This window comes from Mirounga leonina, unplaced genomic scaffold (assembly GCF_011800145.1).
Source record: "Mirounga leonina isolate KUSES-001 unplaced genomic scaffold, KU_Mleo_1.0 Mir_151, whole genome shotgun sequence".
Taxonomy (NCBI): domain Eukaryota; kingdom Metazoa; phylum Chordata; class Mammalia; order Carnivora; family Phocidae; genus Mirounga; species Mirounga leonina.
Genome location: NW_023270377.1, coordinates 30,426,830 through 30,443,635, shown reverse-complemented (window position 1 = coordinate 30,443,635; position 16,806 = coordinate 30,426,830). Strand labels below are relative to the sequence as shown.

General features: G+C 44.9%; 1 protein-coding gene across 1 annotated transcript in view; it reads left to right on the top strand.

The window, feature by feature from the left end:
• The first annotated feature begins 238 nt into the window (after nucleotides 1-238).
• Nucleotides 239-16,806, top strand: part of PARD3B (par-3 family cell polarity regulator beta) — a 995,632-nt gene continuing 979,064 nt past the window's right edge. Inside the window, exon 1 of the mRNA XM_035007317.1 lies at nucleotides 239-694. Coding sequence (XP_034863208.1) covers nucleotides 575-694 — 120 coding nt within the window. The 5' untranslated portion in view covers nucleotides 239-574. The remainder of the gene's footprint in view (nucleotides 695-16,806) is intronic.

Below are 16,806 nucleotides of genomic sequence, written 5' to 3'. Positions count from 1 at the left end.
CCAGGCCGGCCCGGGGGCCGCGGGAGCCCGGAGCGCTGCGCGCCGCCGAGGAGTTGGGCTCCGGCGCAAAAGTTTCCTCCCAACTCCGGCCCCGCGCGCTGCCGCCGCCGCCGCCGCCGCCCACTCCAGCCCGGGGCCTGGGGCCGGCCCGGCCGCCGCCGCCGCCGCCAGGGCAGGGCCAGGGCCGGGCCAGGGCCAGGGGGCAGGGCCAGGGCCGGCGCCGGGCCGGCAGTTTCGCTTTGGCGGGCTCGGAGCAGCCGCCTCGTCCGGGCCCGAGCAGGAGCCCGAGCCGGAGCGGGAGGAGCCCGGCCGCGGTGCCGCCGCGTCCCCGGTCACCGGCTACCTGGGAGGTAGCCCTTCGCGTTGCCGCCCCCTCCCCGATTGCCGCCCGCCGCGGGGCCGCCGACGCCGGGCGGAGGGGCGCCGCCGCGAGCCCCGGGCCCTGAGGGGACGCCGGGGAGAAGCGCCCGGGGGCTCCGGACCCGCCCGCACCGGGCGTACCCCGGCATCAGGGGCTGTGCCCGTGGGGCCGCGCACCTGTTCGGCCGGGCACGGCGTGGGCACCGGGGCCAGGATGAAAGTGACCGTGTGCTTCGGCAGGACAGGCATCGTGGTGCCCTGCAAGGAGGGCCAGCTGCGCGTCCGGGAGCTCACGCAGCAGGCGCTGCAGCGGTACTTGAAGACCCGGGAGAAGGTGAGCGCGCTGGCGGGGGCTGGGGGCGGGGGCGGGGGCGCGGCCGCGGGGCGGGCTACCAGCGAGCGCACCGAGGCCGAGGCACCTGCCAGAGGCCCCAGGACCGCGTGGCGACGCCCAAGGGGCGCAGAGCGCCCAGGAGACTTCGTGCGGCGCTACCTGTGCTCGCGACTTTTGTTTGTTTGCTAATGTAAGTGACCTGGATGTCTGGGCGTTTGTGGGCCTTGCTTCTCAGGGGGTGAGAGGAGGAAACGCTTCATGGGAGTCAGTTGGGGGCTGCGACGAATGCACAATCTGGTGCCCTAATCCAAGCCCCCTGCCTCTGAATCTGGTTTTCAACAAGTTCCCAGGTGATTGGGGTGACCATTGAAATTTGAGAAGCACTGCTTTAGAAGGTGTTTGAGAGAACGCGTCTTAAGGGAGTAGTTGAAGGTGCTGCTTACTCCAGGTGTGCGTTTTGACCAGGACTATGGCCCGCCCCACTTCTGTTCCTTGGAGTTAGAAAGTTGATTGGTGCTAGTAACAGACACTCGGAAGTTAGAACTGATGGGGCCCTTGGGGTTGAAATCTTGTGAGCAGTTCTCCATCAGTGACTGGGGCGGGAACTTAGGTGGAAGGATGCTGTTTGCTTACACTAACCAGTCTACGTTTTGAGTGTCTTTAGTTTAACGCCGCATGTTCTATGAGTATTTACTAGTGTGTGCACTGTGTCAGACCCTTCGTGACTGTTGACTACATTGTTCCCAGCCCTGTCCCTGAAATCAGAAACAAGTAAAAGTTAAGTGACTGTTATTTTTAAGTGTGCATGCAGTGCATCTTCAGAAGGCCTGGCTAGACATTAGAATTCATAATGCGTGTTTGGGTAACATCCTGGGACTCCGTGTTTTCTTTGATGGGATCTTTAAATGAAGGCATTGAAGAGCACCTTTTTCTTTTTTGAATCTTCAAATGGAACATCATACCTCAAATCCTCCTCAAAAAGGACAGGCCATAAACTCTTGTGTTAGAGGTCAGTGGCTCTCTTAATATTTGTTCTCATGCTGTGAGAACTGTAGACATGGCCTATAAAACTATATGAGTATCTACTCCATTTTCCCCCATTGTTACAATAGTGTATGCTGTTTTGTATAGTGTAATTCAGTTAAAAACTGAGATTTGCAAAAGTAACCAATTCTCCTTGGAACTATATTTCCCTCACTTTTGAAAGTAAGCTAAGGTTAATAGCAACAACATTATTCAGACAAATTGTTAAAGTAAATGTCATTGAAGAAATATCTTAATGAGATGATACTTATTTTTTACTAACTCAGTATTAAAAATAATTTATGCTCTAACATCTTGTATATTTAGAAGTTTAAATTACGTGGAGCTGTCCAAGTAATAAAAGTAAGCTACATACTTATAAATAACATGCAGGGGACTAGATGAAATTTAGTGTATTGTAATTTGATCTTAAAAGGTGTTAAAAAGCTATTGATATTCTGTACTGAAAGCATAATTTATTTAATATCACAGAACCTATAATTGTATTGATCAGCTTACTGTTATTACCAGATATTACAGTTTTCTGTGTTTACATTTATATATTAGCGAATGTGACATTTAAAGGTCACCTGCCATTTATAAATTCTCCCTCCCTTCTTTGGCTTTTAAAATCTCAATTTAATAAGTGGCAAGTGATATTTTCTCTTTCCCAAATCTCTTTCTCCCATAGTTTCATTTTAAATAGTATTGTAATCATAACAAGGCTTAACTAATATTAAATGGTATTCCTAATGGAACTAAAATGTCAAGAAATAATCTGTCAAATTCCATGCTTTCATCCACTGAATTTAGAAAATAATGGGAAAAAACCAGAAATGTCAAAATTCAATTTGAAAGGCAACTTGTCATAAATTCACTTTCTTTAAATCAGTGAAAGAGATTTAAAAGCCTTGCTTCCCTGGACAGCAAGGTTTTTAGCCCTGCACTCAGAAATCAAAACAATAACATGAATCGTGCTTACTCCATGCAGGCGCTGTTGTAAGAACTTTACTGCATAAGTAAAATGACCTCATGAGGCAGGTACTAATATTTTCTTTTTACAGATGTGGAAAAAAAAGCGACACAGAGGTATGAGTGCTATGTGGTAGAACTGAACCCAGGAACTGAGTCCTTACTCATAGGGTCCTTACTCATAGTCCCTGCACAGCCCAGTAGGTTATTATTCAGTGGAATTTATCCATCTTATTTATTTTTTACAGTTTGTTTTAAAAAGACCATTCTGTCTACAAACTGCTATACTAACGTATCAACCTGAAGATGGCAATTTTGTTTCTTGCAGAGAGTTGTGACATGCACAAGTTTCTCTTGATTGTATCTTATATAGTATAGGTCTACATGTAATGGGGAGAAGTCTAAATTCTGAGCCTAATATTGCAGGATTTGCAAACCAGGTATGAAAAACATTTCTTAGTTTGATTACAAATGGAAAAATGGGCCAAATCTCTTAGATATTCAGGTCGAGAGTGCTATAAAGAAACAAATTTGGAGGGAACATGAATGTAAATTAAGCCCATTTCTTTTTGGGCCTTGAATCATTTAGATGGGAGAAAGGCAGATTTCAAAATTGGGGATAGAGTTGAGGGGTCTCTAGTTTGGAGGGTAAGTGAAGCCCAAGAGGCCATTCTGGATTCTGTGGACAGCATCAGAGAAGTATTCACCCTCTGCTGAGAAGAAACAAAGACAACTGGTATTTGGGGAATGTGGGGAACCAGCTGAATCAGCATCAGATAAGGCCAGAAGTAGGTAAGATGCTGAAGACACTGAAGGAACTTTTGGGAAGGCTTTAATTATGTTCTGAAATCTGGGATTTTGAGTTTCCTGCCGCCTCCCCCTCCCCGCCGTTCAATGAATTTTACCGGGAAGATGCAATTGACCAAGGGGCAAGAATTATGGGGTTGCTTGCCTTTGGATCCTGGTAGTTTATCAGTGTCCAAAGCTCTAAATCTAATTTGCTTAAGTAGTTAGTGGAGAGGAGACTGTCTTCTTAAGTAGTCAAGGTGGGGATCATTGGGTAACTAGTTAAATTTATCATCAAAATTACGTGTCACAGGTGAACAGTAATTGAGCCATATCCTGCAGGGGCTCTCAACCCTGGCTGATCATTAGTTACCTCTAATTTATCATTTAACATTTTAAATAATACAAATGCCTACATCCCTTCCTCCAGGATTCTAATTCAGTGGGTTGGAGTGGAGCCTGGGCATTGGTGTTTTAAAAAGGTGATTTTAATGCCCAGCCAGGGCTGAGAACTACTGATCAATTACCTAAATCATTTGGTATCACTGAACTCATTTGATTTTAAACTCTTTTGATGGCAGATACTGTATTTTAGACCTCTCCAGACCAACCTGTCATTAGCAATCGTCCCTCTTACCATGAATGAATTCTCACAGCAGGTGTTCAAATAATTTATTAAATTGAACATTCATTTATTTATATATATATATTTCATACACACACACACAAACACACACACTAGATGAGGTCAAAGTGAATAAGGGAAAGGCTTGTTTAGTAATGAGAATATATAGTGTGTGGAGTCGAAATGAATGAGATAATACGAATATTGAATTCATGGGATAGTGGGTATGCTGGAATTTTAAGCAGATTTGTGGATTTGACTGTGTGAGAATACTTTTTTTTTTGAAGAAACATTTGATAGACTTGCCTAAATGAATCTCTTCTGTGTTCAGAGATTTTGAATAATTTGTTTTACCTTTGAGACTGGCTTCCCAAATCTGAGCAAGATAAGAGTAATAATTCCATTTTCTGATAAATTGTGGGGTCAGCATCTAAAAATTTGTACAGCAACAAGAATCTGGCATGCAGTTGTATGGGCCTAACCTGGAGGAATAGGCTAGAAATCCTAAATTCTTGAAGTCTTCAGTTTTTGATGTCTTGTTTCCAGATTTTAAGGTTCCTGTATACATAAGCTAGGACCAGACTGGATTCCCGAAATGCTTTTCAATTTATTGGACACGGACTTACTTCAGTGCTACATTTTCTATTCAGTCCTCTCCTAGTGTGTGGACTACATGCTCTCCCCAGTGTGTGGATAAGACTGACTCACCACCAGCAGGGCACATGCTGCTAGCTTGGTTTTGGTTCTGCTACTTGACTTGCATAGAAGAGTCTCTGAGTTTGCAGATGCAGGGCTAGTGGGGCCTCCTGTGACCCACAGACATGTTTTTTCAGTTCTGCTCAGTATCACATTTTTTTTTTAAATTTTAAAAGATTTTATTTATTTATTTGTCAGAGAGAGAGGGAGAGAGAGCAGAGCAGGGGGAGTGGCAGGCAGAGGGAGATGCATGTTCCCCACTGAGCTAGGAGCCTGACGTGGGACTCGATCCCAGAACTCTGGGATTGTGACCTGAGTCAAAGGTAGCCGCTTAACCCACTGAGCCACCCAGATGTCCCAAAGTATCACATTTTTAAAAAAAGATTTTTATTTATTTATTTGAGAGACAGAGATAGCGAGAGAGAGCACGAGTGAGGAGGAGAGGGAGAAGCAGTCTCCCCACTGAGCAAGGAGCCCGATGTGGGCCTTGATCCCAGGACCCTGGGATCATGACCTGAGCTGAAGGCAGACGCTTGACTGATTGAGCCACCCAGGTGCCCCTCAGTATCACATTTTGACTTAGTTGCCATGTTTTAATATTCTGAGACTTCATGCAAAGATCCAGAGTTATTTGGCGGGGGGTGGAACAAATCAGAATCTCTAACAGTACTGGGCCTTACTTTCCCACCTCCCAACCATCAGTTGCAGATGAGACATCTGCTCTCCATTCCATTATTGCCTCACCAACAGTATGTTACTACCTCAGACTTAACTTTTTACTCTGTTATTTCCTTATTTATGGTCCATTGTTATTCTTTGGCTTGCTGTAGTCATTTGGGTTTGTGGTCCCTGGACCTTCTCTTCCCCCATTACACCCCTTTCTCTTTCCTCCTATACCTCTCTCTGTCCCCCACACCTCACCTCTCTGTCCCCTCCCCCACACCTCCCTGTTGCACCCCCCCCATGCCCCTTTCTCTCTCTCACCCACCACCCCCACGCTTCCCCCCTCCTGTGACCTACATATAGCATTTGCTGACCGGGGTTGGGGCTGCCGTTTCATTCCTCTGAGCTAAGTTAATTGCCTCATGTGCAATTGGGAGTCACAGCACTGGATTTGTAGTTTGGAGTCTGCTCAAGTGGCTTAGTTAACCAAGTATTTATCCTCATTCCCAGGGCATTCTGTGTCATAGATCCTCTTTGAGGAAGTTGGGCAAATGATCATGTCAGATTTTCATGAGACTATGTTTTCTGAAGAGATTGGTCATGAAAATCATCTGAGGTGTCTATTAATAATGCAGAGCTTTGGGTCTCTCTTGGACAATGTAAAGCATTACAGTCCAGTAGAACTTTTTGTGATAATGGAAGTGTTCTGTGTCTCTATTTTCCAATAGGGTGGACTGTGGCCACTCATGGCTTTTAAGTACTTGAAATGTGGCTAGTGCAACTGAAGAATTGAATTTTAAATCTAAATTTATATGGTCACAAATGACTTAACCTAAATGGGCAGTTCAAGTCTAAGGCTCCTCTGATGATTTCTCTCAGCTGCTTTTGGAAACCACTGGTCTAAAGCTTAGATCCCAGGCAGCCCTTAATCTGACATTCTTACAGGTGTGGTTGTCCTGTTGAGAACTTTGCCAATCAGAAAGGGATCTTCATTTACCTTTTGGTATCCACAGGTGGAAGAGAGAGATTATAAAATCTTGAATCCTTCACCTAGACATCAGCAAAATCCAGCTTAATTTTAAAGCAAGTTGAGGTCTGCTTCAGTTTGCACCCCGGGGATGCACAACCTCTATTTTTGGTATTGGCAGATGGTGGGCCAACAAGGAGTGGTGAACAAAAGTCTGGATATTTTTAGTGAGATTTAAGATGCTTTTGGATGAGCTCATCCAGCATTATGGGCCCAAATATTATCTCTATAGCTCCAGGCCAGATCTCTCTGAGCTCTGAACTCTGTACGTAGCAATTTCCTTGACACCTTTACTTGGATGTTAGGTAGGTTATCTGACCCTTAGCAATCCCCAAACTGAACTCTTGATCCTCTTCTCCAAATCCACTCCTCCCACGGTCTTCCCATCTCATTAAATGGCAGTGTCATCCTTCTGGTTGTTCAGGCCAGAAATGCTTGTCACAATCTTTGATTACTCTTTTCCTTGGATGATTGACCTGCAATCAATCTGCCACTCAGTGGGACTCTACTCTCACAATACATTCAGAATCTAATTCTTCTTTCCAGCTTTTCTGTTAGTGTACTGGGGTTCATGGTATTTTTTAAAAAAGATTTTATTTGAGAGAGAGAGTGAAAGAGAGAGCACATGCAGGTGTGTGCATGAGAGCATGGAGGGAGGAGCAGAGAGAATCTCACACAGACCAATGGGGGGCTTGATCTCAGAATCCTGAGATCATGGCCTGAGCCATAATGAAGAGTTGGTCGCTTAGCTAACTGAGCCACCCAGGCGCCTCGGGGCTCATGGCATTTTTGTTTTTGTTTTTTTCCCAGTGGGTTTTAGTTTCCCTGTTTCTACCCCACACTCCCACTGTAAGTCTTTTTTCTCAGCACTAGAGTGACATTTAAAATTCTAGTCAGGTCGTGTTATTCTTCTACTCAAGATACTCTGTTGGCTCCCATCTCTTTCGGATGGCCTATAAGGTGCTACATGATCTGGGTATCTGTGCAAAAAAAAAAGTGTAGCAGGCCTGCGACTCCTATCTTTAGGCCTACTTACAAGGCTGGCCTTTGATTGGCATCCAGGAATTTAGATTTGTGGAGCGTTCCCACCGTTCCCTGAAAAGAATGGCTTATGCAAATGGCCTACTGTTTATGCAAACAGTATGGTTTATACTGAACACTTGCTCTTTTTCTGAGGTCTGGAATTTTTGTGCCTGCTAGGCAGAGGGTCCCTATGTGACCAGCCCCCAGTGAACACTGTGGATGCTGAGTCTCTGATGATCCTCACTGGTAGACAGCATTTCACAGGTGATGTCAAAACTTGTTCCTAGGCCGGGGGTGGGGGTGAGGGTCTACTGGAAGTGGATCCTTAGAAGCTCGTGCCTAATTTCCTGCAAACTTTACCCTTGAGTCTTTTCCCTTTCTTGATTTTTGCTTTGTATCCTTTTACTGTGATACATCATAGTTGTGAGAATGACCATATGCTGAGTCCTGTGAGTCATCTTGGTGAATCATTGAACCTGGGTGGTCTTGGGGACCCCGCATACCATCTCTTACCTTTTAGACCTCCTCCCCCCCCCGCCCCCCCAGCATCGTGATCCTGTGCTGTTATTCCAACAATGCCAGGCAGGCTCCCACCTCATGAGCTGTTTTCTCTGCCTGAAATAGTCCCCTCCAGTTATCCACCTGTCTGGTTTCCTCGTGTTTTCCATCTTAAGATTGTTCCTCTCTCCATGAAACCTTCCTGACCACACTGTATAATTATAACCCCTCCAACCATCCTCTATATTGTTGTTTCCTGCCTTTTTTCCCCAGAAATCATCCCTTACTACCATACTGCTTGTTACAACTGTATTTACTGTCCGTCTCTCCCCACTGGAATGTTAGCTCAATAAAGGTGGGGATCTTTGTCAGTCTTGTTCATTGTTGACCCCCTAGGTCCTGTAAGTGCCTGGCACATAGTGGGGTGGTGATAAACTCTTCCTGAGTTAAACCTTCTTTTACTGTGTGTCCACTACCATCTGTTGCAGTTATGTCTTGCTCCAGTACAAACTATCCCACCATCTAGTAGCTTAAAATAACTCCAGATACCTGAAGAAGGCTCAGTGTGATGTTTTCTAGGTCTGGGATGTTCAAGATTGCACAAGTCTGGTGCCTCAGCTGGGGTGGCTTGAATAGCTGGGGGCTAATTGCCCTGGGGGCCTCTGTCTGGAGCCTTGGTTCTCGCTGTCGCTGGGTCCCTGGGTTCTCTCCCATGCAGTCTTAGCATTTGATCCTCTTCACCGTGGCCTCTTCCCATGGTCTCCAGGTCAGGGTCGCTAGACTTCTTGCAGCTCAGGGCTCCAAAGACTGCAGAAGTGGCCAGGTATTCTTAAAGTTTAGACCTGCCACTGGCATGATGTTTTCTGTCATATTCTATTAGTTTTTTTAAAAGATTTATTTGAGAGAGAGAAAGAGAGAGAGAATGAGCAGGAGGGCCAGAAGGAGAGGGAGAGATCATCTCAAGCGGACTCCATGCTGAGCACAGAGGGCTTTATCTCACAACCCTGAGATCGTGACCTGAGCTGAAACCAAGAGTTGGATGCTTAACCGACTGCGCCACCCAGGTGCCCCTATGCCACATTCTATTAATTAAAGCAAATAACAGTCAAGCCCAGGGTGAAGGGAGAGGATTATACAAGGAGCTGAATAGCAGTAGATAGCTTTCTTTGGGAGGGGCTGCCAATATAACAGGTCACATCCTTGGGGATACGAATATGTAGATTAATCAGTCACTATTTCTGGTTTTGATGAGTTTTACAGCCTCCTGGGGGAGGAGGCCTACATGTGAATAAGCCAGTTTTACTCTGGTGGTATGTTTCCTGGGCTACAGTATGGACCAAGAATGCTCTTAGAAACAGAAGACCCTGAAGCTGTGTTGAACGATGGTGAGGAATTTGCAAGGTGGAAAAGTGAGGTGAGGCATTCCAGGTGGAGGGAACAAAGTGAGTGGGCATCAGCTGGTTGAGGGAGTTGTGAAAAGTCAGGGCCCAGGGAGGAGCGGTGGTGCACAGAGTCACTTGGACCAGATTGTGACTGCCCTTGGGTGATACCCTAAGGGATTTTCATGGCTTCTTAATGTAGCTATCGGTTTTATTAGAAATATATTCATGTTTCACTCAATTTGCATGTCTAAAAGTATTTGCATGGATTTAAGAAATGGAGAAGATTTTGGAACATTAGATTTAAAAAATAGATATTTCTGTTAAGGCCTCATCCAACCCAGTTGGTTACCTTGGTTCTTACACCTTCCTCAGATAATCTGCTTTCAACAAGATTATGAAAATGTGGTAGCTTTGTTACTTTTCATTCCTTATTTTTTTTAATATTTATTTTTTAAAAATATTTTTAAAAATTTTATTTAATTTGAGAGAGAGAGAGAGAGCACAAGGAGGAGGAGGGGCAGAAGGAGAGGGAGCCTGATGCAGGGCTTAATCCCAGGACCCCAGAATCAGGACCTGAGCTGAAGGCAGATGCTTGACTGACTGAGCCGCCCAGGCACCCCTTAAAGATTTTTATTTTTTAAATTTTAAGTAATTTAAGTAAATTTAAGTAAATTTTAAGTAATTTCTCCACCCAACGTGAGGCTTGAATTCACGACCCTGAGATCAAGAGTTGCACGTTCCACCGACTGAGCCAGCCAGGGGCCCCTCTTCCCTTATTTTTGATGATCTTTTAAAGCTCTGACTGCCCATGAACTTTCTAGGATTTTTAAACCCATGTCTTTCTTCTAAGTTTTTGCAGGTGCTCCCTACTGTATTTTCATGTGTGCTGATGCATCAGGCTCTGGTTTTGCTCTCCATGGGATCTCCTCTCTTCTGTGGCTTCAGCTACCCCTAAATATACACCTCTACCCCTGAGCTTCCTTAGACTCCAAATCCACCAGCCTCTGGACTTTGCCACCTTGGTGTCCCACACACAGTTGAAGCCCAGCCTGCTCTCTGTAAATCTGCTGGTCACCACCATTCACCCAGATGTCTGATCCAGAATTGTGGGCATACTTTGTTCCTTGGTGACCTCTCCTCCCACCCTATGTCTAGTTGGTTCAAAAGTTTCTTTGGTTCCAAGTGTATCTCGTGCATCTGCCTCTACCCCAAAGCCATGCCATTGCTCATTTCTGCGGTGGGGGATTGCAGCAGGCTCTTGGCTGGCCTCTCTGCCTCTGCTAGCCCTGGACTCTTCCAAATCTTTTCCACTGAGGACCTTACAGCCACAAATCAGGTCATGTATGAACTGCTGCTGGGAATATTTAAACCGTTCTCTGCTGCTTTTAGGTGGAAAGGCAAACTTTGCTTACCTTTCCCTTTATGCCCTTCCGATTCCTACCTGCAGTTTTGTGTTCTTTCACACTTTCCCCACCCCATGGAAATCCTGCCCATCCTTCAGGATGAGTCTCCAGCTTCCTCTTCCCTAGGAATCTCCTCCCTGCCTGCCACACCTCACCATCGCTCAGGGGGCCTCATTCTTGTGTTCTCAGAGCTCCCCATGCCTGTGCTTTTCTTTTGGAAACTGCATCTTACATTTTACTGTTCGGTAGTCAGAGGCTACTAACTTGATAGACAACACCCAGAAGACAGTGGCTTATCACAGCAAAGGGTGCTCTTTCTGGGTGGGAGGTGCGCGCTCTGACACACACAGTCCCCTCCCCACTGTGTGCTTTGGGTTTGGGGTTTTCTGTAGATCTGCACTCTGCTGTCGGATGAATAAAGAGGGCAGGGAGGAGGCCACAGGACATCTGTGGCCTGGCCTGGAAGTGGCAGATACCACTTCTTACTAGCATTTCCTTCGGAAGACTAGCCGCGTACCCTATCTAGGTGCAGTGGGGTTAGGAAAGTAGTCCCCTTGGATAAGGGTGCGTGACTAGCCAGGCTCTGGCATGCACTGCGCTCACTCTCTCCTCACTGCACTGTGAACTATTCAAAACCAAGGAAGTTTTAAAAATTTTCTGATCCCTGTTTTTAGCATATACTTGACATCTAGTGTGCATACCATAAATACTTGTGAAATTATGTTAAATTTCACTTTGCTTCCTTTCATAAAAATGAGAATGACTTTGTATTCAACACAAAGTTTTGCAAGTTTGAAATCTTCAGATGTGGTGTTTTTTTTTTTTTTTTTTGGTCTAAATGCAACTTTTCTCTTGATTGTCTTCAAATACCTCATCAAATCCACATTTACTGTAGACAGTAGTTTAGTGGTCCATTATATCTGCCATAATGATTGTCTTAAATAACAGCTTCAATTCTGACAGGTTGACTCACTTCTCAGATTGTTGAGACGGTGAGTGCTCTGTGATTCTGGATTTTCAATGAAGGAATAACCTCTTTTTGCTTCATGAGGATTTGTGCAGTGCTCTTTCTTATATCTGAACAATGTTTGATTTTCAGTGTCTTACTCATTAATTTCATGTTGATTTTTAAAAATGAATCTGGATTATCTTAATTCGGATGAGTTCATTTTCTGTGTTGAGGGGCTGTGTCTGAGGGGCTGCCAAATTGGGTTTGCCTCTCGTCTCTGGGCTCAGCCATTCTTTTGATTGCTGGACTCTAGCTTTTTGGATTGCAATGAGGTGGAATTTCAAGATACCAAAGACAGTCTGATTAAAAAGGGTTCACTCTCAATTTAGTTCCTATCAGATGCAGTGCCAAGTATCATCCAGATAAATACACCCTGTACTCCTCTAGTCTTCTGCCTCAGGTTAGGTTATTAAGCTTGCTGGGGGGTCCTGGGCCCTGGAGGAGTTGTGGGGTGGGGGGGTGGGGTTCCGCTTGGTGATGGAGGCAGATAACAGGGGAGATGTCTGCAGCTCTTGGCTAAGCCCCTGTCAGCAAGACCTGAGAACCGTACGGACAGGGGAAATAATCAGACCCATTTTATTGCTTTGTTTGAGGCAGAAATTAAGGATTTATTTTTTTAATTAAAAATGTTTTTTAGATTTTATTTATTTGAGAGAGAGAGAGAGAGCAAGCAGGGGGAACAGCAGAGGGAGAGGGCGAAGCAGACTCTCCACTGAGCAGGGAGCCCGATGCGGGGCTCGATCCCAGGACCCTAAGATCATGACCTGAGCTGAAGGCAGACACTTAATTGACTGAGCCACCCAGGTGCCCCGAAATTAAGGATTTATGGGGAACTCGTAATAGACTTCTGATGCCTTTTTAGGGAGATTTAGGATTAGTTTTTTTTTTAATCCATATTTTTATTTGTTTTTTAAATTGAAGCATAGTTGACACACAGTGTTACCTTAGTTTCAGGTGTACAACATAGTGATTGGACAAATCTATATGTTATGCTGTACTCACCACAAGAGTAGCGACCGTCTGTTGCCACACAATGCTATTACAATACCATTGATGATATTCCCTGTGCTGTACCTTTCATCTCCCTGAGATTTAGGGTAAGTTTTGCTGGTATTCTTTTATAAAGACATGAAGCCGGGCGCCTGGGTGGCTCAGTTGGTTAAGCGACTGCCTTCGGCTCAGGTCATGATCCTGGAGTCCCGGGATCGAGTCCCGCATCGGGCTCCCTGCTCGGCAGGGAGTCTGCTTCTCCCTCTGACCCTCCTCCCTCCCATGCTCTCTGTCTCTCATCCTCTCTCTCGCAAATAAAAAAAAAAAAAAAAAAAAAAAAAAAGACATGAAGCCTAGAAAGTGTGACAGGGGATATATAGATATAATTTATACTCCTTCCTCCTCATAGAGAGGTGGCCTGTTTTGAGGAAGGGATGCAGAGATGGTAGGGTTCCTGACTTAAGAATGATGGGAAATAATTACAGTCCCTTAACCCCATCTTCACATAAAAAGTATGTTGTCTATTCAGTGAGACCTTAGGCCTCTAAGTAGTGGATGCTTTGCTATGGTTGTCTGTAATAATCTATTATTTTGTAAAGATTTTATTTATTTGACAGAGAGAGACACAGCGAGAAAGGGAACACAAGCAGGGGGAGTGGGAGGGGGAAAAGCAGGTTTCCCGCGGAGCAGGGAGCCCGATGCGGGGCTTGATCCCAGGACCCCGGGATCATGACCTGAGCCGAAGGCAGACGCTTAATGACTGAGCCACCCAGGTGCCCCTGTCTATAATAATCTAAAGGTCACTTCAGTCACTTGAGAGGATTTAAACAATGATTTTGGGTCAAGCATTGTGTTTTGTGCTGGGGTTATAGAATAAAATGAGACATAGTCCCTGCCTCCATCAGGCTTATAGAATAAAAGGGTAGAGAGAACAATGTAGACAAACCGCGTAAGTGTGGTAGAGGGCCCTGGAGTGGTGGACAGAGGAAGTGACTGAGCTTGGCTTTGGTAGGAGCAAGGAGAGATGGGTAGTCCTGCAGGCTGCATTTGGGGAGTGATAGCTGGGCAGGGTTTTGAAGGATGGGTGGACCTTTGCCAGAGCAGTAAGGGTGGGGAGGGTGATGGGAGGTGTGGGGGAGGGAGGGGGAGGTATGAGAATGGGGGGAGGGTTGGTGGAGAGGAAGAGAGGAGCAGCCAGCCTGTGCCTGAGGTAAAGTGTTTTTTTTTTTTTTTTTCCCCTGGGTCAGGAAGAGGATAGTGTTATGCAACATTTTCTGAGGAAGCATTCTGGGCAGGGTGGTGATACTGTTTGATCTGCTTTTTTGTATGGCTTACCCTGGAGGATGAAGACAAGGGGCTGAGGCTAGAGGTGGAGAACTGGTCCGGGTCCCTACCATGAGAATGGAGGATAGACATATTGAAGCAAAGGACGAAATGGACTTTGAGATTTTGGGGGACAAAGGGATCAGACTTGGGAGTTGATTCTGTATAGTAAAGGAAGTATGGGTGGAAGTGGGGAGAGGGAGCAGTCTGAATTTTGTGTTTCATTGAACACCTACCCTGTGTTCTAGGCACTGAGGCCTGGGGATACAAGGACCAGTAAGACATGATCTGTGCCCTTGGGAGCCCCACAGATAGGGGTAGGAGAGGTGGGAGACTAAGGACAGATGAAAAGGTTGCTGGGGAGTGTTGTGGGCCTGGCTGAGATAAGTCATGTATTCATAAAGATGCCAGTCTTTTGCATCACTTGCTTGGCATTACATTAGAGCCTTAATTCAAGAGTGGGATTTGAGGGCAGATATGGGAAAAATGTGGTGTCCAGAAATGAAAGTGGTCAGACTAGGTTGATGAGTATATAAACTATATTGGTGGCTTTCAGACTTCTGTGATAGAGATTCTCGGTGGCTGGAAGCCCTCTGACTGCCCCTCTAGACCAACTCTTGACCCTTCAGCAGCCTCCTCTGTGACCTAGGGGGCTGAGCAGTGTAGACTCTCTGGCTCTGGGGCTTCTGGTTGTCCTCAGCTATAGGGGGGGCCCCAGCAGGAGAAGGGAGGGTCGGCAACTCCCCTCTTGCCAGATCACTGTGGGGTAGCTACCTCTCTTCCCTGAAGGTTACACCTCCTGTCAGGCACCCCCTCCTCATGCTCCTCTCTCCACTGGATTGACATCAACTCCTTTCCCTGGCTCTTGGGTTCTGGATGATGGCAAGGGCTCACCACTGTTATGAGCACTATCCCTTCATGTTTTCCCTTAACTTGGTGCAAACCTTTGCGAATAGTTTATTAAACACCTAAGTGCCTAATTTGAGTGAACCATCTGTTTTCTGCCAGGACTTGGATTAACAAATACAGTAATAATAGATTTTCCTTCATGATCCAGTTTTCATAACCTAGATATACAATTGAAATAGAAGTTTCCTGGGGACACTTAGCCTTACTATAAATGATGCCTCTACTTTTTTTTATTCTGTTATTTTATTTTTTAAAAGTAGTTAGGACATACTAATTTGATTTTACTACCCACTAATAGGTTAGGGCCCAGAGTTAGAGAACTGCTGAGGCTACCTGATGTTTAGGGGACCTGGAATTGGTCATCAGGTCAGGGGACTCTAGATATCCTTACAGCTCTAAAATCACGTTGTTCTTGAATTGAAATAAAGTGTGAGGCTGAAGGCAAATTCCTATGTCCAGTATGCATTACAAGGGTTTAAGTTATAATCTGTGGATTATAATGTTAAATTCCCTACATGGATAAGATTTGGATCTTGAGACTTGAGAATGGCCAGCAGGTGAGCTAAGGGTCCACATGGCTGGATAAAATCTAGAAGAAATCTGAAGAATTGTGTTTGTCATCCCATATATCTTTCGTCAAGACATAGTAATAGTATTGGTAACTTTATATATTAGTTTTAGGATTACTTCCTTTTGTAGCAAAGAGTTGAGGAATTGTGAGATGGCAAGATAATACTCTTCTCTGTATTTAGAGACACATTTGTAGAGATTCAGTTGGGCTTGAATTTTGACAGCAGTGTTAGATCAGAGACATTTTCCCAGAACCTTAAATAAAAAACAAAAAACAAAACAAACTAAACGAAAAAACCCACAAAAAAATCCCTGCAGTTCAGACATTTCCAGTAAAAAACTATTATTCATACAATTCTATAATATACATAATTATACATAATATGTAATATATAAATATATATGATTTATATATATATAAATATAAAATTTTTGTTGTTGTTGCTGCAACAAGATTTGCATTTTAGAATTCTCCCCTTTTGTTCCACTTTTTGTCCGTGGGTGAGAAGGACTTCTTGGGAGTGTGAGGAGGGGTAGTGAGGAGTCCCTCCCTCTGTTGCTGTGCTAGTTTCTTAGGGCCGCCATGACAAAGTTCTGTGACCTGGATGGCTTCACACAACAGACCTTTATTTTTTTACATTCTGAAGGCTAGAGGCCCAAAATTAACATGTTGACAGGATCGTGCTCCTTTTGAAGCCTCTGAGAGAGGAGCCTTCCTTGCCTCTTTCAGCTTCTGGTGGCCCCAGATATTCCTTAGCTTGTGGCAGAGTAACTCCAGTCTCTGCCTCCATCTTTCCACACAATCTCTGTGTCTCTCTCTCTGTGTCTCTTCTCCTCTTGTAAGGGTACCAGTCAGACCTGATTAGGGCCCATCCTCATGACCTCCCTTGAAGTGATTACACCTATAGAGACTCCATTGCTAAATAATTGATCACATTCACAGGTACCAAGGGTTAGGACCTCAATACATCTTTTTGGGGGACACAGTCCAATTTATAACAATTGCTACGCAGTTTAAAGCCATTTTTTCAACTTTTACACTAAGAGACTTTGGGGAACTTCTATTGATTACCCATTGCCTTCCCTACAGTATTACTTTATTCCTCACATTTTTGTTCCAAAATGGTCCACATGTAACTTGCTGTGTTTTTTTTTTTTTTAAAGATTTTATTTATTTATTTGAGAGAGAGAATGAGATACAGAGAGCATGAGA